Below are 26912 nucleotides of genomic sequence, written 5' to 3'. Positions count from 1 at the left end.
TCCTTCTCTCCTCCTTACCCCGGCAGCCCCCACCCCCTGGATGCCGTAAAGCTGCCTGCGCATTCGCGACAGTTGGAGGAGGCGTGCCGATCTGGGCTGGGACTCGTTTCTGATTGGTCTCACTTGCTTTCCCCCCCCCCACCGCGGCTTCCCCGCCGTGGCTTCCGAGGCTCCGCCCCTGGCGGGGGGACTCGAAGCGGTTGCTAAGAGACGCGGTACGCTGAACGCGGCCTCTGCGCATGCGGGGGGAGGGGCCATCGTGTACTTTCCGTGAACTACGGTGGCCCGGAGGGGGTAGGGCTCAATGGAATGGCGTTGCGAGTGCGGAGTTCCGTGAGCAGGGTTCCGGGCAGGTAACCGGGTGCTCTCGCTGGGCTCGGCGGCGGGGGCGGCGTGCGTGCGGCAGGCTGAGGGGCGTAAAGGCTGTGGAGGCGGCAGTTGCGAGCCTTGACCCGTCGCTCCCCAGCGCTTGGGAGACGCAGGTGCCTGGCGCTGGTCGCTCTGTGGTTCCCCGAGACCCCGTTAGCCACCGGGCTGGGGGTGGGAGGGAGGACCGGTGATGCCGGCCCGGGCGCTTTCCGGCAAGGGTAGCGACCTTTCGGAATCGTGTGTGAGGGGAAGGCAGAGAGAGCGAGCCGCGGACTCGGGCTGGGAAGGCGTCTCCTGGGTCCGCGGCGGTGTGCTGACCCGGCGGCTGTTCCCGGGCGCCGGCCCGACGTTTGTGCCTTCACCGTGACGGGGCAGGCGGCGAACGCGCAATGGCCCGGGACCGGGCGCCGGGACGTCGGGGGTCGTGGCCGGCTGGGAGGTGACCTTGGAACGGCCGGGAGCCCCGCCGGGATCTGCGGGGGGACGAACGTCGGGCACCCGGGGCCGAGTGGTCCGGGCGTCGGGGAGGTGGCCGGCTGGGAGGTGACCTTGGAGCGGGCTCCGCGGCAGGGCCTCCGGAGGGAGCTTTGCTCCTGACAGACGCTGCGAGAAGCACGGCCGGCGTCGTGGACGGGAGCGCTGCGGGGCTGCGGGGCTGCGGGGAGGTCCCTGGCTGCTCTGCAGTGTGCGAGGGATGGGCTGGGCTGGGGTTCAATCACAGTTGACCGTGTCCAGTGTCCTCAAAGAAAGCCTTCCTCCTCCGTGTATAGAAGAAACACGCACGGACATTTTGTGGCAGGTGGGGTCCAAGGGTGGCGTTTGTCCCCCGCGGTCATACCCAGCGCCGTGCACACGAGCTACCCGTGGATGGCTTAGCTGGGCCCTGGGCTCCGTCCTGTGCTGGGAAACTCCTGATCGAGGGCAGGCGGCCGTGCGGGGAGGTGGACGCCCTGACCGGGGCTGAGCGGGCGTGCGGCCGCGCTGGCTGACCCCGACGTCGACATGCGGGAGGCTTTCCGGGGCTGCTGGTGTCTGTCTGGAAGGGTGCGGGCGGGTGGGAGGAAGCGGAGCACATCCTGGGCACCCTTAAAGTGCCCCCGAGAGCTTATGGGGCCAGCGCTGCGCCCTAGCAGGTGAAGCCCTCGCCTGCGGTGCCAGCATCCCACGGGGGCGCCAGTTCAAGTCCCGGCTGTTCCTCTTCCAAACCAGCTCTCTGCTGTGGCCTGGGAAAGCAGTGGAAGATGGCCCAAGTCCTTGGGTCCCTGCACCTGTGTGGGAGACCCGGAGGAGGCTCCTGGCTCCTGGCTTCGGATTGGCGCAGCTCTGGCCATTGTGGCCAATTGGGGAGTGAACCAATGGATGGAAGACCCCCCATCCCCGTGTGTGTGTGTGTGTGTGTGTGTGTGTGTAACTCTGACCTTCAAGTAAATAAATACATCTTTAAAAAGAAAGAAAGCAAGCCAAGAGTTTAATTTATGGGACACAGAGGTGAGAAGACCCCGGGAGTCAGATCTTGAAGAGCCAGGGAGACCGGCTGATGGGTTTGGGGACTTTATCCTAGGAGAGTTGAGGGCTTTTGAGAAGGCAGTGGGCATAGGATGGGCCAAGATGCGGCCACTCAGGGAGGCGCCTGCAGCAGGTGTCCAGGGTGGAAGGGGTGGGGGGTGGGGGTTGAGACAGGTGGGGTGTGCAGGAGAAAGCCAGTTTGAGGGCGGATGGAAGGGGTTGAGTTTGCGTGGAAGGGGCCTGTGGGCCTCCAGGAGGCATCGGGGACTTGAGCCCAGCAGAGAGCCAGGCCCTAAAGGTGGGGGTACAGGTTGAGTGTCCCTCGTCTGAAAACCTGAAATGTCCAAAACGTCACATTTAACATTGATTTTGGGGTTTTGGAATAGGATGCTCCCAGCCTGCAGAATTTCCAAGATCAGAAAAACCCTGAAATCTGAAATACAAGCATTGCAGAGAAGGGAACTCTACCTGCAGTAACCGAAGATCTCAGGAGAGGCAGGATGGAGGGACTGAGCACCTGCAGGTGCCACGTTTAGGATAGCAGAGGAGGGGACCCCGGAGGAGGGGACCCCAACAGGGTGGCCGAGCGCTGAGCCTGCAGAGGGAGAGGAGCCACTCCAGGACAGGCTGACTTGTCAAGGGTTGGCGTGTATTTTGGGGAAATACCATGTTTTTGGCAGAACCATTTTTTCACAGGAAGACTGAAATGTCTGAGACGCCCAATTTTCCTTTAAAGATTTGCCCCTTGGGCCAGGAACTGAACGCTGAAATCACACATGGAAAAGCACACTGGTTTGTAGGAAGAGGGGCATCCAAACATGCGTTTTCTGGAGGGACCCTCATGCATGGTAGAGGGACGTGGGCATCAGTTAATCGATAATTAAATTAGCATGCACATCTGGTGAGCCCCAACGTTCTCTTTCCCTTGATCTGTGTAAGACTTTTCTGAAAATACAAATTCTTGGAAGAACAGCCTCACTAACCACAGGCACGGAGTGGAAAACCCAAGTTCTGTTTCAGTAAGAGCCAGGTTCCAAATCATACATGAAAGTCCTTCTTCTCCGGCCAGCACACCGTGTAAGGCCCGCAGAACCATGTGGTCTGTCCTTGCCAAGGAGGCCTTCGGCAGGACTTGAAATTCAGTAAATCTGTAGCAGGCTGATTTCTAAGCGGATAACTTTGTGTGGCCTGTGAGTGATGTTATAAATACCCAAATGGCCCTTGGCAGGGAAAAGTCTCCCTACCCCTGCACAGCTGAATTCACCCAGAAAGTGCAGTTATCTGAAGGTATATTTGAAAGAAAATACATCCGAGTGTGGGAGCAGCTTGAAACGAGAGGTTTTGCCCAGAGTGTGGATCAGTGACGCTCAGAACGAGATAATGCTTCCTGAAAAAAATAATCACATAAGTCCAGCTTTGAGGGGCTGGCGTGCGGCCTGGCAGTTGGAATGCCTGCAGTCCACATATGAGTGGCGGGGCTCCAGCCCCCGATTCCAGCTTCCTGCTAATGCTGGTCCTGGGAGGCAGCGGCTGATGGCTCAGGTGGCTCAAGCAGTTAGATCCCCACACCCCATGAGAGACCCAGGTTGAACTCTGGCTTCTCGCCTCAGCCCTCTCCACCCCCCACCCCCGCCCCCAGCCATGTGGGCATTTTGAGAGAGACTGTGGATAGCATTTGTTCCCTCTGCCTCTCAAATAAGTAATTTTAAAGAGTAAATGTTAAGGATGCCACATATTTTTGGAAGTACAATTTCTGATATTTTAAAATCAGCTCTTAGGTGTTTGCCCTGTTAACACTTCTCAACAGTCACGTTTCATAAGTTCAAATTTCTAAATTTTCCTTTCTCCTTCGAGTAGATAGTTGAATCATGGTGAGATGCTAGATTTCAGCGGGGCTGGAGATGGGTCAGCTCCAGTCGGGATTCCTCCGGGTTCAGTTACAGAGACAGGCGGTTTGGGCCGTGCTTGTCATACCTCCTTCTCCAGTGACACCTTCGTGTCTCGGTCCCCTCCACAGGGCTGAAACGCTGCCTGTGCTGCTAGACTTCGTCCCTGGCTCCTCCCCGGTGCTGTCGCTGGCTCTCGGGAGCCTTGATCTCCACGTCACACCTCTAGTGCTTTAGGGTCATGGGATTTCAGACATACGAGTGGCTTTAGGACCCATCTGCTCTCAGATTTTCCCAGTGTACAGTGGTATTTTGCTGTTGTGTATTGCAGTGTCTGAGACGCCATTGTCTTACACTAAACTCCTACACTAAGCCGGCAGACTAGACCAAACCAGAATGGAGGCACCAGTGCCAGGTGCCACATAAGCAGGCTGGACTTGAGATGGTCCAGTTTTCTAAACAGCTGATGACTTCAGAGGGGACCTGGTTTACCCGAACCATTGAGATACGGAAGTCTCCCTTCAGGTGTTTTTGTTAAGATTTATTTATTTTTACTTGAAAGAGCTGCAAAGAGAAAGGGAAAGAGACAGACAAGAGGTCATCCAACCACTGGTTCTCTCCCCAGATGGCTGCAACGGTCCAGGGCTGGGCCAGGCCAAAGCCAGGAGCTTCTTCTAGGTCTCCCACATGGATGCAGGGGCCCAAGCACTTGGGCCATTCTCTGCTTTTCCCAGGCCATTAGCAGGGAGCTGGATTGGAAGTGGAGCAGCTGGGACTCAAACCAGTGCCCATATGGGATGCCAGTGTCTCAGGTGACTGCTTTCCCCACTATGCACGGGGCCGACCTCTGTTTTACCAAGTAAGGAAAGTCACTTGGAAACAACCGATCCACTTTTTCTTCTCCCTTTCCTGCTTCTGCCGCCCTTCCTCCCTTTAAGCCCCCTCCTCTGCTCAGCTTCCCAGCACCCTCTCTAAGAGACATGCTGCCCATTTCACGAATTGCTAATAAAAGCCACTTAGATCTTCAGATTGGTTGCAATTTTTAACACTGGAGTGAAATTTACAAGTTCAGTTTCACAACATTTACTGATTATAGAACTGGACAGTATTGAACTCCAAAAGGAATGAAACAGAGTAGTGAGAGAAGTGAATAAATGATGTGAATGATTATGTAGAGTGTCTTACAGTTTGGTCCCCTGTTCAGAGTGCTGGGGACCAGAGTGGTGCAGATTTTGGACTGTTTCCTCTTGGATTTTGGCATATTTACATGTAGAATTGAGAGCATCCCTAATCCAAGAATCCGAACTCCAAAGCCCTCTGGAATTCAGTGCTCAGAAATTTCGTATCAGGGGGCCGGCGCTGTGGTGCAGCAGGTTAACACCCTGGCCTGAGGTGCCAGCATCCCATCTGGGCGCAGGTTCTAGTCCCGGCTGCTCCTCTTCTGATCCAGCTCCCTGCTATGGCCTGGGATGGCAGTAGAAGATGTCCCAAGTCCTTGGGCCCTTGCACCCAAGTGGGGGACTCGGAGGAAGCTCCTGGCTCCTGGCTTCGGATTGGTGCAGCTCCAGCCGTTGCGGCGGCCATCTGGGGAGTGAACTAGTGGATGGAAGACCTCTCTGTCTCTACCTCTCTCTGTAACTCTGTCTTTCAAATGAATAAAATAAATGTTTAAAAAAAGTATCAGATTTCAAGTATCAGATTTCAAGTTTCAGATTTTTGGGTGAGGGGTACTCAACCTGTAGCAGCCCCAGCACCCATGTGTTGAGATAGTGTGTGTGCCAAGTGCTGGTTCCATGAGGGCCCAGGTGGCTCCTGGGAGCTGACTTGTCTCCTGATTCCCAGCTCATCCATACTCCTGGCCATTTGTTTTTCCCTCAAAATCCCGTCTTCAAGTTGCAATAATTTTTCAAATGATTCATCATAAGGAGCATCATATTGCCACAATTTCATAGAATGTGCTACAAAATCATTCCAAATTCCTTTGTTGACTTGGTGCTGTCAAATTGGTAATTTTCCTTCCTTCCTTCCTTCCTTCCTTCCTTCCTTCCTTCCTTCCTTCCTTCCTTCCTTCCTAAAAAGATTTATTTGTTTATTTTAAAGTAAGAGTTATGTAGAGAGAGAGAGAGAGGTCTTTCATCTGCTGATTCACTTCCCAATTGGCTGAAATGGCCGGAGCTGGGCCAGTCAGCAGCCAGGAGCCAGGAGCCTTCTCCAGGTCTCCCACGTGGGTGCAGGGGCCCAAGGATTTGGGCCATAGCAGAGAGCAGGATCGAAGTGGAGCAGCAGGGTCTCGAACCAGCGCCCATATTGGATGCTGGCACTGCAGGCAGCAGCTTCACGCGCTACACCACAGTGCAGGCTCCATGTAATTTTCATATTATAACTTTTCATTGGTTTAAAAGCAGTTTAGATTGACTAGGTTTTGACAGACATACTTTATTTTTCATTGACTTAGGCAATAAAGTCCACAGAAATATTAATCCTAATGTTACAAAACATAGAAGTAATTCAGCATAAATGTTTATGGAACTTAATTCCTAAAAACCCTTACGAAGCCAGAATTGAATTTATTCCCTGAGTAGAGGAAGACTTTGGCGTTGGACAAATACCCAGCCACCTGCACCGCGATTCTGATGCTGCTGATCCCCAGGTGTCCAGGGCTTGGGATTTTCCTAGTGCTGCAGGGGTTGTGGTGTGGCCAGGGTCAAGGGCCACTGCCCGGAGGCTGTGTCCTGGCCCTTGAAGCTCATTGTGGTGGGGAGGATGAGCAGTTTATGTTCGGGGAGATAGCAGGCAGCATTCTGGGGCCACAGGGGTTGTCTGGAAACCTGGGTGCGGCAGGTAGGGCCACCGTGAACGTAGAGGTGCGTCCACCTGCAGGAAGGGTGGATGGTGAGGCTGGGGAAAGGCGTTTCCTGTAGACCCTGGTCCCATCATCCCAGCAAAAAGGGACCTGGAAGAAAGGAGGCTGACTGGTGGCCTTGGAGTTCCTTGTAGCTCTTGTCCTGGTAACTTCTGGTAGCCTGAGGGGTTTTCTTCTCCAGGGGCAGTTTTAGTTTACACTTCCCAGAGCTGTGTTAGGATGTGATGTCACTGTGTGTGCCACTTCTGCTGGACTCATTGTCAGGTGTCTGATTCTCACGGGAAGACTGAGCGACCTGAGGTCTCAGTTCCTGCTCCGAATCTGAGTGCATTCACACATTCTTGGCATGAGGTTTTTTTAGTTTTTTGGATAATTTAAACTGCAAAAGTTAAAAACTATAGCACTTTGAAAATACTGAAAATCAAAATAATAGCAAAATAGCCGTGGGAACTAATTGTGGAATTATTTCACACATGCTCTATGTTACTAATTTTCCTTTCATCCAGGAGTATCCTTGACAACAGTCCAAGTCCCGCCCTGTGGGAGGCGCCGTGTGGGAGCTGGGGAAGAAGTGGTGCGCCAGCAGACAGCGCGTGCGGACGTTGCCGTCTAGCCTGGGAACGCGGCCACGGCACTGCTCAGTAAGGTCCAGTGGAGACCCGGCATGAGACCTCCAGTGCGTGGGGCCAGGAGCCCCGCACGAGGCCTGCCCTTGCTGGAGAAAGGCGTGTTTGCCCCTGAAGCAGGAAGGAAAGGGCACGGAAGAGCTTAAGCAAAGAGGCAGCACCTCGTGCAGACCCAGAGGCGCAGGGAACCCTCCAGGGTGACTAAATGAGGGGGCGTTGCACCCTCCTGCCTGAGATACAGGACCCTGGTCACCAGGTGAGCCCTGTACACTCTGCCAGTCTTTGAGCGTGTGCCCCTTTGCCGGGGAGGTTGGCCATCGTATTTTCCCACCTGCAGACCACGTCCCGTCCGTATGTAGTCAGTGAATTCTGAGTGGTGTCCCTCTCTGGACAGTCCCTGCACTAACCTGCCAGCCTCAGCAGTTAAACAGAGCGTCGTGTGAACAACTGAGGGCAAACAAGTTTTGTTTTTTGTATTGCTACGCTGAAGATTGTCCAGCTTTTTAAAAAGGTGCTTGACATCAGCACAGATATAAACCCAGGGAGGTAAGATTCTGAGGAGGTAAAATCCAGGAGATCGGTTAGTGGCTCTCAGAGTGGCACCTGGTCCCATTCGGGCCCTCTCCATACTGGCCGGATCCGACTGGGTCAGAATCAGTGGGGTGGGCTGTGCAGGGAATTCTGATCGAGTTGTCTCCAAGAGTTTGTCTGGGACTGAGGTATCCTGATTGCAACATCTGGGGCCAGCCTGTGCCTTGCTGGGACACGGTGCGTCTGGAATGACAGAGCTAACTGGGAAAGCCACGGGGCGGGTCATGTGGTTGTTAGGCGCTAAGTCCATCTGTCCAGGCTGCTGGGACCAAAACTGCTTTGTTATTTTGGGGAAACCAATACAAGCTTTCGTGGCTATCCAACAGCTCTGTGTTTGCTGAGCCGCTCTATTAAAGGTGAACTGTCAAGGTGTCTTTCAGAGCAACGTGACCTTGCTCTGCACTGCCCCCGCTTTCAGAGGCCCCGTGTTCCTGAGTCGGTCCTCACCGCTTTCCTTACCAAGGCTCTGTAACCAGTGTTTAACTTGCACCTCCTGAAAAAGCGGGGGAGGCGGGGACTGGCTTTCTCAAACTGTGTTCACTCATGTTTCAAAAATAGCTTTACGCCACACCTGAGTGAAGTGCAGAGGGGAAAAAGAGGGAGCAAGCAGGGCGGGCTGTGGAGTCGAGCGTGTCAGGGGTCCTTGGCATCCTGTGAGCCAGAGGCCAGCGTTAACGGCCTTGGAGACTGGCTGAGAGGCCGAGTGCCCGGCGGAGACTCGCGGTCACAGGCTCTTACTGTACTCCACTTTGACAGAAGAACGCTTTCACAAATGAAGAAGCTATAACAATAATAATGAAGATTTATTTCTTTATTTGAAAGGGAGAGCTACAGAGAGAGAAAGTGACGGATCTTCCATCTGCTGGTTCACTCCCCAATTGGCCTCGACAGCCCGGGCTGGGCCATGCAGAAGTCAGAGCGAGGGACAGGGCCATCTTCTACTTTCCCAGGCACATGAGCAGGGTTCTGGATCACAAGTGGGGCAGCTGGGACTTGAACCAGCACTCATACAAGATGCTGTTGCCTCAGGCAGTGGCTTAACGCACTGCACCACGATGACAGCCCCTTAAGAAGCCTTTTATCTGTAACTTGATTGCCAGACTTTTCCTTCATGCCAAAAAAAGAAAAAATCCCTTTCCTGTATCAGAGTCATAACAAGAGTTGATAAGAGGGGGCCGGCGTTGTGGCGCAATGTGTTAAAGCCCTGGCCTGAAGCGCTGCCATCCCATATAAGCGCCGGTTCTAGTCCCGGCTGCTCCACTTCCCATCCCACTCTCTGCTATGGCCTGGGATAGCAGTGGAAGATGGCCCAACTCCTTGGGCCCCTGTACACACGTGGGATACCCAGAGGAAGCCTCTGGCTCCTGGCTTCAGATCGGCACAGCTCCAGCCGTTGCAGCCATCTGGGGAGTGAACCAGTGGATAGAAAACCTCTCTCTCTGTCTCTACCTCTCTAACTCTGTCTTTCAAATAAATAAAATAAATCTTAAAAAAAAAAAAAAGAGTTGATAAGAGGACAGTGTCCTAACAGGATGGGGTTTTTTTTTATTACTTTTTTTTTTGACAGAGTGGACAGTGAGAGAGAGAGACAGAGAGAAAGGTCTTCCTTTGCCGTTGGTTCACCCTCCAATGGCTACCACGGCCGGTGCGCTGCGGCCGGCGCACTGCGGTGATCCGAAGGCAGGAGCCAAGTGCTTACCCTGGTCTCCCATGAGGTGCAGGGCCCAAGCACTTGGGCCATCCTCCACTGCACTCCCAGGCCACAGCAGAGAGCTGGCCTGGAAGAGGGGCAACCGGGACTAGAACCCCGTGTGCTGGCGCCGCTAGGCGGAGGATTAGCTTACTGAGCCGTGGCACCAGCAAGGATGGGGCTTAAATGTTTCCAGTGTCCCAGCAATAGCCTGAGAATTGTCAGAACTAACACATATTATTGGGCCGCATCCCCAATCCAATCATTTGAGACTCCCAGGGTAGGTAAGCTGCTGTCCTCTGCCTTTACAAGTTTTCAAGGGACTGTGATGCACACCAAATTTCAAGCACTTTTGTCTGAAGGAAACCAGCAGGGGGTGGTGTAGCCCCCAGGACTAGTCCCTGCCAGTACTTCCTTCGGGCCTAAAGGCTGGAGGCCCCCAGTTCCTGGAACTTGAAAGTGCGGCCTGCTGACCCCACTCTGTACCCTCAGGTCTGCTGTTGGAGCCTGACAGGGCAGGAGTGGAACCAGCCAGCCCGAGCTCCCCGGCACATGGCTGCTGTCTGGAAGTTTGAAGCTCCCCGGCGCATGGCTGCTGTCCGGAAGTTCGAAGCTCCCCAGCACGTGCCTGCTGTCCGGAAGTTTGCCTCCTCCCTGCTTGAAGAGGCTGACAGACCCCTTTTGTTTTTTCTGGCAGAGTTACTGCTGTCCCGGTTGGGAGAGGGAACCTGAATCCTGGAAGGCAGCGTTTGTCCTCAGTGCTTCACCTTCTTGGATTATCACAACATCTTCATTAATGGAACAGGACGAATGAAGTAGCCTTGGAGGCTACTTGTATTCATGCAGGTGTATGTATATGGGATGTGGGGGAACTAGGCCAGATTAGGTAGGATAGGTAAGCTGGAATCACGGTTTCTGCCAGCTCTGCATTGTATCTCTACCCCCTCACCTGTCTATCCAGTAAACCCACCTTCCCATGACGCACCAGGAAGGAACAGTTGCCATCAAGGCCAGCTGGAAGTTCAACTCCCCATGGAGGCACTGTGAAACCCCTAGAAAGCCTCCCTGTCTCATAGGAGAGACTGTTAATGTGCCAGCACCTTTCTTTGGCCCTGGGCTTCTAAACCATGCTATGGGCCCTTCTCTGGCTTCCTCCCATTCTCCCCATAGACAGCTCTCTGGCCCACTGATGTTGGGTATTTCTCCACGTGGGGAGAAACACACAAAATTGCCCTTAGAGCCATGTGTGCTGTTGGTGTGTCAACAGTTCTTTTCTTTCTATCGCTGACTAGTATGCCATAGAGTGTCCGTGCTACGGTTTATTTAATCATCACCCATGAAGGACATCACGTACAGGTCTTCATTTTTTCTGGACTGAACACCCAGGTGTGCGGTTGCTGGGTCACGTGGTAGCTCCATGTTTGGTTTCTTGAAGGAACTGCCAGACTTCTGCAGAGTAGTTGAGCCATTTTGCATCCTTACATCCCCGCCAGCATTTGGTGTCGCTGCGTTTTTTTTTCATCTGTTCCGATAGTGCTAGTTTGCTGTTGTTTTAGTTTACATTCCCCTAATGGCCAGCGTGGGTGAACAGCTTTTTTGGTGGTTCTTGGCCACCTCAGTATCCTCTTTAATGAAATGTTCATCTCTTGCAGTCTCTCATTGAGTTATTTTTCTCATGTTGAGTTTTGAGAGTTCTTTATTCTTGATACTAGCCTTTTGTCAGATATGTGGCTTGTAAATACAGAGTTTTTCTTAGGCTGTGGCTTTTCTTTTCATCCTCTTATTAGCATTTTTTTTTACAGAGCAAGATTTTCATTTTGTTTATCAGTTTTTATTTTTATGAATCATGCTTTTGCGTCAAGGTTAAGAACTCTGTCTAGCTGTCAATCTTAAAGATTTCTTCCTAGTTTTTTTGTTTTGTTTTGTTTTGTTTTGTTTTTGTCCTACAAAGTTTAATTTTAAACTTTTACATCCATTCTCCCATTTTGGGTTAGTTTTTGTAAAAGGTTGAAATTATTTTAAATGGTGAAAAATCAAGGCAAGGTTTTACACACTCATTTCTGTAATGCCCGTAAACTATTGATGTGCTGATACCAAAGTAGAATCAGTGGATAATTAGACTTTTTGTGAGGATTTTGCTGAGTTTGGTGTAGTAGCTTAAAGTCATTTTAGTATAGAAATTCACTCAAATGGAGTCTGTGGGGGTCAGCCCTCCCGAGCCCACCTGCCCACCTAAGGATGGACTCAGAAACGTGAAGGAAGTAAAGGGAGGTGTTTGTCCACCCGTCTCCAGTGCAGCGCCAGCAAGTGGAAGCAGGCACTGCCTCAGACGTCCATTCCTTTAGGCAGGGATCCCTTCCCCCCAGCTCTCGGTGGAGCAGCTCTGGAGTCAGGATCTAAAGGCCCTATGATGCCTAAAGCAAGGGGAGGGGGAGGGTACTGGGGGCTGGGCGTTGCTGGACAGGTAGGATTGGGGGGAGGAGGTTATACTCGGGTTGTTCATAAAGGAATGTAGGGGCTGGCCCTGGGGGTCAGCTGGTTAGGCCGCTGTCTGCAGTGCTGGCACCCCATATGAGCTCAGGTTCAAGTCCCAGCTGCTCCACTTCCAATCCAGCTCCCTGCTAATGTGCCTGGGAAAGCAGCGGAAGATGGCCCAAGTGCTTGGGCCCCTGCACCCATGTGGGAGACCAGGATGAAGCTCCTGGTTTTGGCCTGGTCCAGCCTGGCTGTTGTGGCCATTTGGGGAATGAGCCCAAAATCTCTCTCTCTCTCTCTTTTTCTCTCTCTCTCTCCCTGTAACTCTGCCTTTCAAATAAATAAATAAATCTTAAAAAAAAAAAAAAAAAAAGGACTGTAATTGCCTTGGAAACACAGCTTAGAAGCAGCCCAGCATTTGACACTATGAAGTCCAGCCCCAAACCCCAAGAGCCTTGCAGGTGGGCCCAGCCTTTCCCCAGGGAAAGACGTCTAGGGCAGTCTCCCCTGCTCAGCACCCTGTGGGCCACTCCGCCTGACGTGGGGCAGTAAGCCCTTCACAGCCTTCCCCCAAGGAAAGCACCCTAAGGGCATCGCTTCTGTCCTGCACCAGATGGGCTAGATGGTCTGGTTACACTGGGTAGTAAAATCTTGGAAGGAATTTTACCTAATCCACACTCAGCAAATCCTCTGGGGAGGAGGATGGAAGGGAAGGGAAATGGCAGGAAGAACTGGACCCCTTTCCCGTAATAGCCCCGGTCTAAATGTAAACTAGGCACTCTCAGATCCTGTCTGGAGAGAAGGATGGCCAACTCACCAAACCTTGCCACCCTCCAATCACTGCTCTCTGCCTCCCGGCTGAAGTCTTCCTTGCTGGAAGACAAGAACCTGTTCACTCAAACAGCTAAGTGAGCTCATCTGTTGATCTGCTTTGGGTTTCTTCCACTTGGCCCCCTTTGCGGCTGAGGACTGGGCTGTACGTAGGCTAAGCTAGGTTCTTATGAAAATAGATCACTGGGTGTCTTCTCACGTGTCCTTCCACCTTTGGTTGCTGAGTAGCTTTTGAACACATAAATCCTGGTTCTCACGGGGAGGCTGCTTGCTAGTCACCTTCCTGACTTGAGAGTGTGCGCAGTATGTGAGAATGGTTTGAGGGTCGCTGTTCAGTTTTATGATTTTGTAGGAGAGGGGAAGGTGTCAGAGATTAGGCTGTGTGAGTCACTGCGTACACTTAGCAGGTGTGTTAGACAGCAGTCCTCCATGCAGCCACGTCGCGGGCCTGGCGGGCACCAAAGGAAGGCGGGGCAGGGCCTCTGCAGTCCTGACGGGGAGGCCCGGCTCGAAGGTTAGACGTCAGCCTTCAGACCTTGGTTTAACGGCTCTGCTCTGTTCCTTACTCCCCTCATCTGTGAAATGGGTGTGATAGTTAAGTACCACCTCCTAAGATGGTTGTGCCGCTCACCTAGGCAATCACTTAGACCAGTGCCTGGTACACAGAGGGCACTCACTAGCATACAGCAGTTATTAGTCCCAAACAGTCAGTCTTATGTGAAGATGGGTGGGAAGTGGGTCATCTTTATGTAAAGGCATACACGGTTCGATTAGGCATAGGAGGCACAATTCAAATAGGTTATTCTACTTAAACATAAATGAGGCTCAGACAGATTGTGTGTGGTCAGCCCTCTGTGTCTGCAACTTCCACATCCGTGGATTCAGCTTGGATCAAGAGTGTCTGGAGATGAAACTGCATCTGCACTGGACACGTGCAGACTTTTTTCCCTGCCATGTAGCCCCTACACGTCATAGCATAACCGTTCACGTAATATTCACATTGGCACCCAGAGGTGATGTCGAGTTCCCCGGAGGAAATGGGTCGCTGTATGGGAGTTTGCCATTATGTGTATGGGACTTGAGCACCCAGGCAGGTTTTGATATCCATGGGTTCCTGGAACCAATCCCTACTCCCTCCCCCAGATACTAGGGGGCTGTTCTTGTATGGATACCCCCTTAGGCCACCCTCCAAGGGGCCACGAGGAGTGCTGCTCATTCACTTGTCCGAGATCTGTTTCCTTTCCAGGCTAGACGCGTCTCTGAAGTGTGTTCTGTCCGCATTGCTTCAGAGCCTCTTGGCCTGCCAAGGGCCTTCCGCCCACCAGGCTCTGTGGCTCTCTCCAAAGCTTGCTGTCAGCAGGCTGCCCCCTTCTCCAGCCCAGCATGGAAGGGCAGCTTGAGACGTCCCAACCTTGGAGTAGCCACGCCTGAAAAACGTGGTCACGGCAGTCCCCTGCTTTATTTGTGGGGATTTGTTCTCACCTTTGATTCCACAGATTGCTTTAAAAAGCAAGCAAACACCTGTAATTCTCAGATCCCAGCAGGCTGCTCATGGTCACTGGTTTCCGTGCAGGTGTCTGTGGCCTTCATCAGTGTTTTAGAGGACAGTGTGGTAAAGGAGGGTTGTGCCCAGTCACCACCGAAGCCGCCGCACGCCTGTCATCGCCATTTGTCCGTTAGCTGCCTGGCCTGCGAGCACTTGTGTTTGTAAAGGGTGAGTTTGGATCTGTATTTCCTCGCCTAAGGTTGACAGCCTTTCAATCCGATTTCCCATACTCACTTCTGTCAGTGAACCTGGGTCCCCTTAACTGAGAACCAGTCCATTTTCCGCCTGACATACTGACGTCCTTACCAGCGTTCACTTTAGTCTGTGCTAAGATGATCAAGCCATAGGAAATTACCCTTTTTGTAGGTTAAAAACAGTCAATTAGCAATTTCATTCTCATTGGTAGTAAAATTTAAGGACTTATAAATTTAATGACCCATAAAAAGATTATTGGAAGCATTTTTATTTCTACAGCATTGAAATAAAGATAATTCTACTTGTTGAAATGGGTAATATAGAATTATGCAAATGATACAGGGATGTTTCGGAAGTTTGTGGAAGGGCCAGTGTGTGGCACAGTTGGTTTAGCTGCCACTTGTGTCTCTGGCATCTCAGCTGCTCTGTCCAGTCCAGTTCTCGCTCACGTACCCGGGAAGGCAGTGGAAAGTGGTCCAATCGCTTGCGCCTCTGCCACCCAAGGAGGAGGACTGGATGGAGTTCCTGACTCCTGCCTTCAGCCTGGCCCGGCTCTGCTGCTGTGATCATCTGGGGAGTGAACCAGCGGATGGAAGATCTCTCTGTCTTTCCTTGTCTTTCTCTTTGTCACTCTGCCTTTCACATAATAAGTGAACTTTTTAAAAGGTTTGTAGGAGGGGTCAGCTCTGTGGCTCAGCAGGTTAAAGCGCTGGCCTGTAGCGCTGGCATCCCATATGGGTGCTGGTTTGAGTCCCAGCTGCTCCACTTCCGATCCAGCTCCCCATTAATGTGCCTGGAAAGCAGTAGAAGATGGCCCAGGCCCTTGGGCCCCTGCACCCATGTGGAGACCTGGAAGAAGCTCCTGGCTCCTGGTTGTGGCCATTTGGAGAGTGAACTGGCAGTTGGAAGACCTCTCTCTCCCTCCCTGTGTCTCCACCTCTCTCTGTAACTCCTTCAAATAAATGAAAAATAGATCTTAAAAAAAAAAATGGTTTGTGGGAAAATGGAACGTAAGCATTATATTGATGCAAGGTGTCGCTCCCCCTCTTCATGGAGGAACGACACTAAGCCCTGCCTAGGCTTCATATCCGAGTCACGGCACCATTATGTCGCTCCCCCTCTTCATGGAGGAACGACACTAAGCCCTGCCTAGGCTTCATATCCGAGTCACGGCACCATTATGTCGCTCCCCCTCTTCGTGGAGGAACGACACAGGACCCTGCGCTGTTCTTTTGTCTGCTCGGCCCTCCCCGGGTTTGCTGCTGGTTCTTCCTGGGTTGGCTACTATCCCTTCCACCTCCGTGGAAGGGCGGTTCCCCCTGGCCACATTCCCCACTTCCGCAGGGGAGCGGCACACCGCCGGCCGGCTCTCTTCGGGGGCTGCACAGGTGTTCCCCTTAGATGTTCCTAGTGCATGCCGTCTCTCTCCTCCTTTATAGTCCTCCTCCGCCAATCCCAACTCTGCTACCCACACGCCGAGTACGCTGCTCTCCTCCAATCAGGAGCAAGTCCTACAGCTTGTCAAGTTGGTGAGAGGCAGCTGGGTAGAAGCTGTTTTCTCCTCTCCCAGCGCCATATTGTGGGAGAGCAGATGCATAGAATAAGTCTTAATTCCAGTAACTCAGTCCAGTCCGGATTGCTCCCCACACAAGGTAATTTAGCAATCCATGCATGATTTTTCTTAGTATGTATTTTTTGAAGACACTTTGTATGTATGGCCTTCAAAATTTCCACACCAAAATAAATTTATCTTTCAATTCTATTTCCATGAACTTCTGAGTTGCTTTTTGTATTAGTTAAAACCTAAAATATCTTCTTTTAATTTTTACTCATTTACTTATTTGAGAGAAAGAGACAGGTGGAGAGCTTTCACCTGAAGAATATTCCTCAGATGCCCGCAATGCCAGGCCGGGCTGACCTGAGGTGCTGAGGTCAGGAGCCGGGCACTCCAGCCAGGTCTCCCATACAGATGGCAGGGGCCCAAGTCCCTGAGCAGCCGCCTGCTGCCTCCAGGGTCTGCACTAGCAGGAAGCTGGAGTCAGGCGAGGAGCCTGATGTATGTATGGCCTTCCAGGCACTCCGATGTTCAGGATTTATGGCCCCTGACCACCAGGCCAAATGTCTGCTCCAAATACTGTTTTTTGTTTGTTTGTTTGTTTGTTTTGTTTTTTTGACAGGCAGAGTGGACAGTGAGAGAGAGAGACAGAGAGAAAGGTCTTCCTTTGCCGTTGGTTCACCCTCCAATGGCCGCCGCGGCTGGCGCGCTGTGGCCGGCACACCGCGCTGATCCGAAGGCAGGAGCCAGGTGCTTCTCCTGGTCTCCCATGGGGTGCAGGGCCCAAGCACCTGGGGCCATCCTCCACTGCACTCCCTGGCCACAGCAGAGAGCTGGCCTGGAAGAGGGGCAACCGGGACAGAATCCGGAGCCCCGACCAGGACTAGAACCCGGTGTGCCGGCGCCGCAAGGCGGAGGATTAGCCTAGTGAGCCACGGCGCCGGCCCAAATACTGTATTTTAAAGCATCAGTTTTACTGAGAAAAAACATTATTGTAGTAAACAAAATACAGTGGTGTGACAAAGGATACCAGATAGCTACCTAGGCTGTTGAAATGAGAGAGTTCACAAGGGAAAAGTCTCTCAATGATTTTATTTAACTCATTAATTAATTAGAGAAGTAGGCAGATACTCTTTTAAAGAAGTGAGGGAGGGCCGGTGCTGTGGTGTAGCAGGTAAAGCCGCCGCCTGCTGTGCCGGCATCCCGTATGGGCACTGGTTTGAGTCCCAGCTGCTGCTCTTCTGATCCAGCTCCCTGCTATGGTCTGGGAAAGCAGCAGAAGATGGCCCAGGTCCTTGGGCTCCTGCACCCAAGAAGCTCCTGGAAGAAGCTCCTGGCTTCAGATGGGCGTAGCTCTGGCTGTTGTGGCCATTTGGGGAGAGAACCAGCGGATGGAAGATTCTCTCTCTCTCTCTCTCGCTCTGTCTCTCTGTAATTCTGCCTTTCAAATAAATAAATAAATCTTAAAAAAAAAAAAAAGAAAAGAAAGAAAACAGGAAGAAGTAAGGAAACTGAGCTTCCATGGAGAAAGGAAATGGGTTTACTAATGGCAGCAACACTGGCTTTTCCCGTTCTCCCCGTGGTCTGCAGCAGGTGTCACTTGTGTGTCTGCAGATGAGGGGGTTTGCAGTGCTGTCAGGGCTGTGAGCTAGCTCAGAGGCAGGACGGGAGCTGCCCCCCCCCGGCCCAGGTCAGCCTCTCCCCGGAGGCCCTGATGTTCCACCGACCGCATATCGAGGGAGCTCTGCTCACGCGGGAGCCTCCACAGTGCCTGCTTCTTCCCCTGGCATTGATCACTCGTATCCTCTGCTTTAAACTCCCTGACCAGCCCATACATTGTCATCTAATGTTCTAGGTAATGACCAAGGGTTCTTGATATTGGCATCTAGAGTTGGAGGTTAATCAGCATCAGCCGTAATATTGGTGGAGCCCATAGCAGTCTAACTTTAGGTTTCCATCTGAATTGAAGGTGAAGGTTAGTGAGCTAGGCCAGTGGCTCTCAACTGGGGCAGGTTTTCTCCGCAGGGGACATCTTTGCTTGTCAAAGTGTGGCAGGTGAGGCGGGAGTACCTTGGGCTTCTAGAGGGTGGAGGGTGGGGACGCTGCCGACAGCTCCCTTGTGACAAAGTCATCTGGCTCCAATGTCACGGTGCCAAGGCTGGGACTCCCTGACAGCCCCCCGAGAATTGGGAGGGCAAAGCTGAAGTGTCTGCTGTGGTGAATACAGAGCTTTATGTTCTTAAAGGGTACGCAAGCACGCGTCCCCTTGCTGCTTCCTAAAGGAGCGCCCTTGCTGCTACTTCCCATTTTAGAAATTCAGCAATCAGCACGACCTTTAACTTGGAGACTTAGTGATTTAATGCAAACACTTGTTTATATGCGTGTAACACTTGTAATTTTTAGTTATTTTTCCTATTTTAGGTTTTCCTGAAGAAACATCTTACAGATTTATGTTTTTTCTTAAGATATGAATATTGACAAGTTGAAGTTGTCTGCCTTCTCCTGAGATACATTTTGGAAGTCAGAATGATAGCTTCCTGTGAAGTTTTGGAACAGTTGTACAAGACAGTACTTCTGGGAGCCACACTCGAAAGTGACAGCCATGATTACATCTGTCATCTCACCCCAGCAGTGGCAGGTCAAGGCGGCCCCAGCACCACCTCCGCAGAGTGGTCGGACGCCTGTGGTGACCAGGACAGGCGTCAGCCATCCTCCGTCAGGCTGGCTCCTGTCCCCACAGCACCTGTGTGTTGGACGACAAGCTCACAGAGGAGCAGTGCCCGAGAGACAGTGCTCCTTCAGTTAACAGTGATCCAAGTGATGCTAGCCAGGGTGTTTTCCATCAGCATCGAGAGCCGCTCGAAGGAGAAGTACAGAGATGTAATCAAAACTCTCTTACAGTCAGCTGAAGTCGATTCAAAATTGGTAAGCTACTTGTTGTTTCTTTCAGAGACCTAGATATTTAAAATAAGAGGCTTAAAAACACTGAGCAGTAATGGTTAAATATATTTGTTTTCCTATAGATCTGTATGTTCCAAAACTCGGATAAATTGTTATCCCACATGGCCGCAAAGTGTCTTGCGTTGCTTCTGTATTTCCAATTGAGAGAAAAGGTGAGATAAGTTACCAGATTTGGTTATTATTTCTTTATAGCTTCTTTAAAATTTCATCCTGCAGATAATGTGTAATAATATGTTTGCTCACATAATAATGTGTCAATCCACAAAAATGTAAGAATGGAATAGTGCGATAGTGGCTTCTGTCAAGGATTAGTCTTGAATATATTATAAATCATAATAAATCAGATTTTTTTTTTTTTTTGACAGGCAGAGTGGACAGTGAGAGAGACAGAGAAAGGTCTTCCTTTTTCCGTTGGTTCACCCCATAATGGCTGCTGCGGCCAGCGTGCTGCGCTGATCCGAAGCCAGGAGCCAGGTGCTTCCTCCTGGTCTCCCATGCGGGTGCAGGGCCCAAGCACTTGGGCCATCCTCCATTGTACTCCCGGGCCACAATAGAGAGCCAGACTGGAAGAGGAGCGACCAGGACAGAATCCGGTGCCCCGACCGGGACTAGAACCCAGTGTGCTGGCACTGCAGGTGGAGGATTAGCCTATTGAGCCACAGTGTCAGCAATAAATCAGATTTTTAACCTGAGGAATGAATTTCACATCAAGGAGTCTATAGTAGGTAGGCTACCCTGCCCCCAAAAGAGGTTTAAGAACCTTTATCTTGGCCAAGCCCATTTTTCACTGGTTTATATAAATACATTTAGAGAGTGGCTCCCAGCATAGTGAAAAACAAAAGTAACAATTTAAGAATCAGATTTCTTTCCTACGTCTGATTAGCTAATAAAGATAAGCATATGCTCACTTATTTCAGTTATAGTTGCTTTTTCTTTCTTAAAACAACTATTTTTCTGAATATAAAAGTGATGATTTATAGTAGAAAGCTTTAAAACTGGACCAAAGTATAAAGAACAGAAAGAAAGCACACCATTTTACAGAGTACACATAGCAGTGCTAACCTCCTGTCTTTCCTTCTGATCCTTTAATTCTATGGCATACTGAGTGGCGTGGCTTACAGAATATTGGACTGTTTCTTGTTTTACCACAAATTATCATACTTTTGTTGGACAAATCAGTAAACAATGTTCGATATGTACTATGTATCATGAGTAATTTGTAATTGCAAAGAAGATACCTATTATAAACACCTTTTTTATTTTCTCACTGTAGATACCATTAAGTGATTCTTGGATTGCTTTTTGCCAAAAACATCTTTCTGAATACCCGGAGAGTGACAAAGCAGTATACTGCCTCTCTACCCTTACAGTAGTAATAAAAGAAATCTTGAAAGATACAAGCTCACAAAAAACAGGTACGAATTGTGTTGCCCCATAAACAATCATCTCACTCCCAAGAGCATGATACTTATAATGAAGAATAAAATTTACATTACACCTGATCTGTCTTAAACTAGGAAAAGCTAAAGAATCTCTCCATAATTTTGATTGAGGATATATTTTTTTAAAAGAAAAAAAGTTACCAGGGAAAAATGAAAGTTTTTCCTTATGATGTGTGCCTTGCGTAGTCTAATTCTCTTGGTGTTTGTCAAATAGATGTTAGCCATGGTTATTAGCTGTTTGTCTGTATACCCTCATCTGTTCATGCCAGACATAAATATTCCATATCAGTTTTTTCACCTTATAAAAATGGTATTTATAAAAGCTGAACTGTAAATTTGGGTTTCACCAAGTTGTTTTTCCTGTTGGCCACAGTCACTGTTTTTTTTTTTTTTTTTTTTTTTTTTCTAACTGCAGAAATTATAAAGCAGCTCCTGACCCCTTTGGACACGACTTTTGAAGCATTCTATAATTCTGTATTTTCTCAGCATTTTGAACGCTGCCGAGACACTTCTAAAGTAACAAACAGCTTGATGAGCTTCCTGGGGTTGCTGGAGCTGCTCACCGCCTCCGGCGTCTACCTGCAGGCGCGTTTCGCCTGCCAGAGGGTCGTGCTTCTGAAGCCCTCTTGCATGCTGGACGTCATTACCTGGCCAGTGCAGGCTTTTGTCAAGAGGCAGCTCATCATACTCATCAAGAAATGCCTTCTCTGTAAAGCGGGTGAAGACCTGTGCCGGGGACCCGTGCCCGCTTTCTTGTCGCCGGGCCACCCTGCAGACGCCGACACGCTGGCCCTAGCTGATGCCGTTTTGCGGGCGGTGGATCTGGGGTTGTTGAAGAAGTTGTCTGCTCGTGGAAAACCGTCCTGCTTTGGAGGTGACAAGGTTCAGCCCCGAGGGGAGCGGATCTGCGCTCCAGATTACGTGATCCTCAGAGCAGTGAGCTTGGTTCTAATGAAATCCCTGGAAGTCAAGTTTCAGAATTGCACTTCAGCAAATGAAATGAAAGGTAATTCTTCTGAAATCCCTTTTTATGCAAACTACTACGTAATTATCTACTTAAATACTTCATAATTGTCAGCTCTCAGAGCTGGTATAAATTCTACTAATGTAAGCTCTGTGTTACCCTAATTATAATTCATTAATTTTTCTTCCAAAAAAAGAACAAGAGCTGGAATTCCCTTAAAAAACACATCTGCTTTTTGTGAGTTAATGCTGAATTTGTATGGTGTAATGGACCGCGGTTTTCTTTTTTGTTTGTTTTTTAAGATTTATTTATTTATTTGAAAGGCAGTTACAGAGAGAGAAGGAGAGACAGAGAGAGAGAGAGAGAAGTCTCCCATCCGATGGTTCACTCCCCAGTTGACCACAACAGCCAGAACTGCGCCCGTCTGAAGCCAGGAGCCAGGAGCTACTTCCGGGTTTCCCATGCCGGTGCAGGGGCCCAAGGACTTGGGCCATCTTCTACTGCTTTCCCAGGCCATAGCAGAGAGCTGGATTGGAAGTGGAGTAGTCAGAACTCGAACTGGTGCCCAGATGGAATACTGGCACTGCAGGCGGCGGCTTTATTCACTATGCCACAGCACTGGCCCCAATAACAATTTTCTTAAAAATTACTGTTGGGAAAAGCATTTGGCACAGCTGTTAAGACACCACATGGGGCTGGCGCCGTGGCTCACTAGGCTAATCCTCCGCCTTGCGGCACCGGCACACCGGGTTCTAGTCCTGGTCAGGGCGCCGGATTCTGTCCCGGTTGCCCCTTTTCCAGGCCAGCTCTCTGCTGTGGCCTGGGAGTGCAGTGGAGGATGGCCCAGGTGCATGGGCCCTGCACCCCATGGGAGACCAGGATAAGTACCTGGCTCCTGCCATCAGATCAGCGTGGTGCGCCGGCCGCAGCGTGCCGGCCACGGTGGCCATTGGAGGGTGAACCAACGGTAAAGGAAGACCTTTCTCTCTGTCTCTCTCACTGTCCACTCTGCCTGTCAAAAAAAAAAAAAAAAAGAAACCACATGGGATACCCACGTTCCATGTCAGAGTGCCTGGGTTGTTGTCCTGGCTCCAATCCCAGCTTCCAGTGTGCACCCTGGGAGGCAGCAATGATGGCTGAAGTTCTTGGTTTCCTGCCACCCATGTGGGAGACCTGGATTGACTTTCAGCTCTTGAGTTCAGCCTGGCCCAGCCCTGGCTGTTGGCAGGCATTTGGGGAGTGAACAAGTCAATGGGAGAGATCTTTGTGTGTGTCTGCCTTTTAGAATGAATGAATGAATAAATAAATCAATAAAATCTTTAAAAGTTGCTGTTGAGTCACCTCCAAGGAAGTGATAGAAATCAAGGTTATTCAGATACTTAGAGTATTTTATGTCCTTCACAAAGTTGGTGTACTTACTGGTGTGATTGCTGACCATTAGAAAATGAATTGAAGCGAATGTGTGAAGCTGCATAGAATTTCCAGGGTGGCAGGTGGGAAGGTGGAAGGAAGCGTGATTCCCAGCGCCGCTGTCGCTGTCGGGAGAGGCGTGTCCTGCATTTCCTTTCAGAATGTGGAGTAGCAGGAAGCACCCCTGCCCGCCGCCTGCGGATGCAGCGCGAAGTCTGAGCTGGAGCCCTGGCTGCCCTTAGCTGTTAGCCAAGGTCTCAGGCTGCGCAGTTCTAGTTCACAACACTAGGTGGCATCTGTCACATAACTCAGAGTTAGTAGTGATTAAAACTCCAGAAAACTTTTTAAAAAAAATGTTGTGCTTAATAGTACTTTAAACAGACAGAAAATAGATATCCTGTTATTTTGAAGGGAAAATTGTTTTTGTTTGGTTACAGTACTGCCTCTGGTAACAGACAGCGGTGACACCCGATGAAATATTCTCTTGTCTGCCCAGTAGGCTGTGTTAACAGAAGTGGATTTGCTTTTATTTCTCCGAGGTAATAAGTCATTTGGCAGTGATGGTGAACAGACAACCTAACTGTGCCTTTTAGATGAATGTTCTTGGATAAGTCACTTTTTTTCCCTCCAAGTCTCAGTTTTCTCGTTTGCAAAGTAAAGCTGACCCCTAACCGACAAGCCTTTTTGAATGTGTGTATGAGGCCCCTTGGGGCAGGCTGTGGGGAGCGTCTGTAACTGAGTCTCGCGTCTCTAAGCGGCTCTGCGGAGGTTCATGTCTGAGCTCCTGGCGTTCCTGAGGCCTCACCTGCCGCCCTCGCTGCACGGCCCCTGTGAGTGGCTGCCGAGAGTCTTCATAGAGCAAGATGATGACATGCTGGAGGCTGCCAAGGCGGCACTGGGCATCTACGTGAAGCTGACCAGGTCGGTGGGCCACCTGCGAACCAGAAAGCAGGTGGTGTTTCTGAAGATGTGCGGGGCGTGTCATCCGCGTCCATCATTTGCGGTGGGGTGGGGTGGTATTGGGGGGCCATCTTGTAGCTTGCCGTTCCTTTAGCTCTGCCTCACATGGAGGTGCACACACTCGCGTTGCTCTGAGAACGTGGCTGGCTGGGCAGCTCTCAGGTACCCGAACCAGCCTGGGGTCTGAGAACCTGGCTCCTGCCTTAGCCCCCACCTGTTTCACCTGGTGATCAGGAGGAAGCTAGGACCCGCCCCCACGAACTGATTGACATGTAGAGTGCTGGTTGCCTCAGGACTCACTTCTCTGTGTTAAGCTTCTGTCAGATAATGTCTGCCTTTTAAAGGTGAGCACAGGTTTGTAAATAATCAAAGGAACTGTTCCAATTTTTGTTTTAATGTGTAGTTGAATTTGGGCAGATAGCATATTGAGGCAAATATCTGAAATTGGCTTATAAAGTCATGTGACCCATGAGGTTTTCTACAGGTTCTGTTTCTGCTTTATTGCAGCAGCTGTACTCAAGCTAATATCTTCTTGTGGCGAATAACTGTGATTGCTTCTGAAGTTAACACTGATGACCCCTTCCACCATTTCTGCTTCCACTTTATTAAAGCCCTAAAGTATTTGCTTTATTTCCATTTCTTTCTTGGCATGCGAGGAAGGGATTTCTTCCTAATGACTGGCGGCGCGGTGCTGAGCTGCCAGCGCGGACTTGTGCCGTGACACTGCTGGCAGCGGCTGCTCTCGGCCTGGAAGTGTTTGGGGCCAGTTTTCAAAAGGTTCTAATCAGGAACACAAAACTCCTGCATGTGATTTGAATTAGGCTCCGAAACGGTCAAACACAAATTCAATCCGAAAATGCACATGCCTGCAAGAGCGTATCTTAATTGCGTTCAGAGTTGGCTTCCTGCTGCCCGGCAGAGAGAAAGCCCCTGGATCTAACTTGCTGTGTGTGTGGATCTCACTTTCTGGACTGCAGTTCAGCGTGTCCAGAGAGGCATGTTCTCATGGCATATGTATTTTTTTTAATATAGTAGTATCAAGTTTTTTGGTTGTAAACTATAAAAACCAACTCAGTGTTTAAGCTAACAGCAGCACTTGGGGCTTGTATTTGGGAATCCTAAGAGGCCAAGTTGGCATCAAGTGTGCACAGGGACTCAAGGCACCCCATCGATGGTGTCTCTTCCTCCATCTCACAGCTGAGGGGCCACCAGTAGCCTGCTGTGACAGTCTGGCAGTTACAGTGTTTCGTGGCACCGGCCAGAGTCCCCACAGGAATCAGAGATGCTTGACCGAAAGCCCTGTGGGCAGGAGCAGGAGTGTTCCAATTGGTCCTTCCAGGTCATGTGCCCTCGGCTACTCAGGAAGCTGAGGAAGGAGGCTGAGGCTCCAGCCCCTGCCCGAGAGAATGAGGACTCCAGTGCTGGGGAAAGGATGCCTTGTCGGGCAGACAAAAACTAGGGCGACCCAAGTCGGTGGGTGTTCTTTTGTTGCGTCAGATTTCTTTATGATTTGTTGGGAAAGGTATTGGTTTTGGAAGTGTTTGCTATTTGAGTGTTTAGATTTAAAAGTAATCCCATAGGTGAACTTATGTTATGCAGATTCTCGCAGTTAAAAGTCGTTTTTATTAAAGTTATTGACCTGGGTTCTCCATGGTCGTCATTTCAGAGAACACGAAGCCACTGAACGCCTGGCCCCAGGAGAAACGTGGGATCGTCACATGCATGAGAACGGCTGCAATCCACACTGCATTTTCTTATTCTTCTTAAAAAATGTGGGATTTGATGCTTCAGTTCTTCTTGACTTTCTGATTTCATCAGAAACTTGTTTTCTTGAATATTTTGTCAGGTATTTAAAACTGCTGCAAAAAGAATGGGATAATTTCTTCACCATTTGCAAGTCCTTTGACGGAACTGCACCTGAACCCGCCATGAATTCCTGTGGTCGTGTCCCCTCACTTGCCCAAGGCACAAGCTGCAGCCAGGCAGCACCCCCCCAAGTGACTGCTCTTAATAGTCACGGCAGGCCTTGCGCGTGGCTCTGCAGGACTTCTGGTGCATCTTGTGAACCCCTGAGCCAGGCCGTGACCCCCAAGGAGACCCGCACCATGCAGGCTCACCGGCCGTCTTCCCCACAGGTTGCTCCAGGTCTGGTAGATTATGACAGCTCTGATGATTCTGAAGTGGAGTGCACAGGCCAGAGCGTAGGCAACAGCACGCAAGCGTCTTTACACCCTGCAGCAGTCAAGGCAGTCCAGGACACAGCTGGCACAAGTGCTGGTCAAGAGCTGAGCCGAGAGACTCCGGCAAGGCCCCCGCTTCCAAAGGGATCCGCCACTTCCTTCTCCACTGACTGTGAGGCGCCCCCCAAAGATACTGCCTCTGAAGCAGGACTGTTTCACAGAACAGTAAAATGCTTCAGAGAGCTGCAGGGTGCCATTTACCGTTTGCAGAAGAAAAGTCTTTTCCCATATAATGCAACTGCACTTCTGAGGCTGTTAAAACATGTAGAGGCAATGTATGATAAAAGTATGGTCGCTTTGGGAAATAGTGGCATCTTATCTCCAGGAACTGTTTTTCCTTAATAGTATAAATTGTGCTTCAATGAGATAATTATGTTCTTTAAAAAACCTCTGGGGGCAAGTGTCATGGGATGCCCACATCCCGTATGGGAGTGCTGGTTCTGGTCTGACCTGCTCCGCTTCCAGTCCAGCTTTCTGCATTAGAATCTGGGAGAGCAGCACTCAGTGGCCTGAGGACCTGGGTCCCTGCTCCCCGAGTGGGCGACCCAGATGGAGTTCTGGGTTCCTGGCTTCAGTGTAGCCCAGCCCCAGCATCTGTGGGCCTTTGGGGAGTGAACCCGTGAGTAGATTCTCTCTCTCTCTCTCTCTTACTCTATCTCCATTCCACGTCTTTCCACCTCTCTCCTTCCGTCCCTCCCTCTCTGTCTGGCTTTCAAATAAAACTATAAATACTTTTTCAGTAAAATATTTTTTTAAAAATAAATCAGTAACCACAAAAGATTTTCTCAATAGAGTTCTTTTT

General features: G+C 50.4%; 1 protein-coding gene across 32 annotated transcripts; it reads left to right on the top strand.

The window, feature by feature from the left end:
• Positions 1-169: 169 nt before the first annotated feature.
• On the top strand, positions 170-26888 carry LINS1 (lines homolog 1). 32 transcript variants are annotated; one of them, XM_089311151.1, is made up of 10 exons: positions 222-353; positions 7131-7506; positions 14411-14551; positions 18555-19058; positions 19157-19246; positions 20368-20509; positions 20952-21542; positions 23666-23831; positions 24105-24214; positions 25537-26888. In XM_089311151.1, the coding sequence occupies exons 4-9, from the start codon at positions 18660-18662 to the stop codon at positions 24133-24135; spliced, it is 1419 nt and encodes a 472-aa protein (XP_089167277.1). In that variant the 5' UTR covers positions 222-353; positions 7131-7506; positions 14411-14551; positions 18555-18659; the 3' UTR covers positions 24136-24214; positions 25537-26888. The 32 variants fall into 32 exon arrangements, with proteins under 32 accessions (XP_089167270.1, XP_089167277.1, XP_089167281.1 ...); XM_089311155.1 differs by lacking the exon at positions 24105-24214 and adding an exon at positions 23348-23449; XM_089311156.1 differs by having other exon boundaries at positions 23348-23831.
• The last annotated feature ends 24 nt before the right edge of the window (positions 26889-26912 follow it).

The sequence above is a fragment of the Oryctolagus cuniculus genome, chromosome 12 (assembly GCF_051225735.1).
Source record: "Oryctolagus cuniculus isolate XC-2025 breed Fujian yellow rabbit chromosome 12, ASM5122573v1, whole genome shotgun sequence".
Lineage (NCBI taxonomy): Eukaryota > Metazoa > Chordata > Mammalia > Lagomorpha > Leporidae > Oryctolagus > Oryctolagus cuniculus.
The sequence above is the reverse complement of the archived record's forward strand: the minus strand, read 5'-3'. Positions and strand labels throughout refer to the sequence as shown.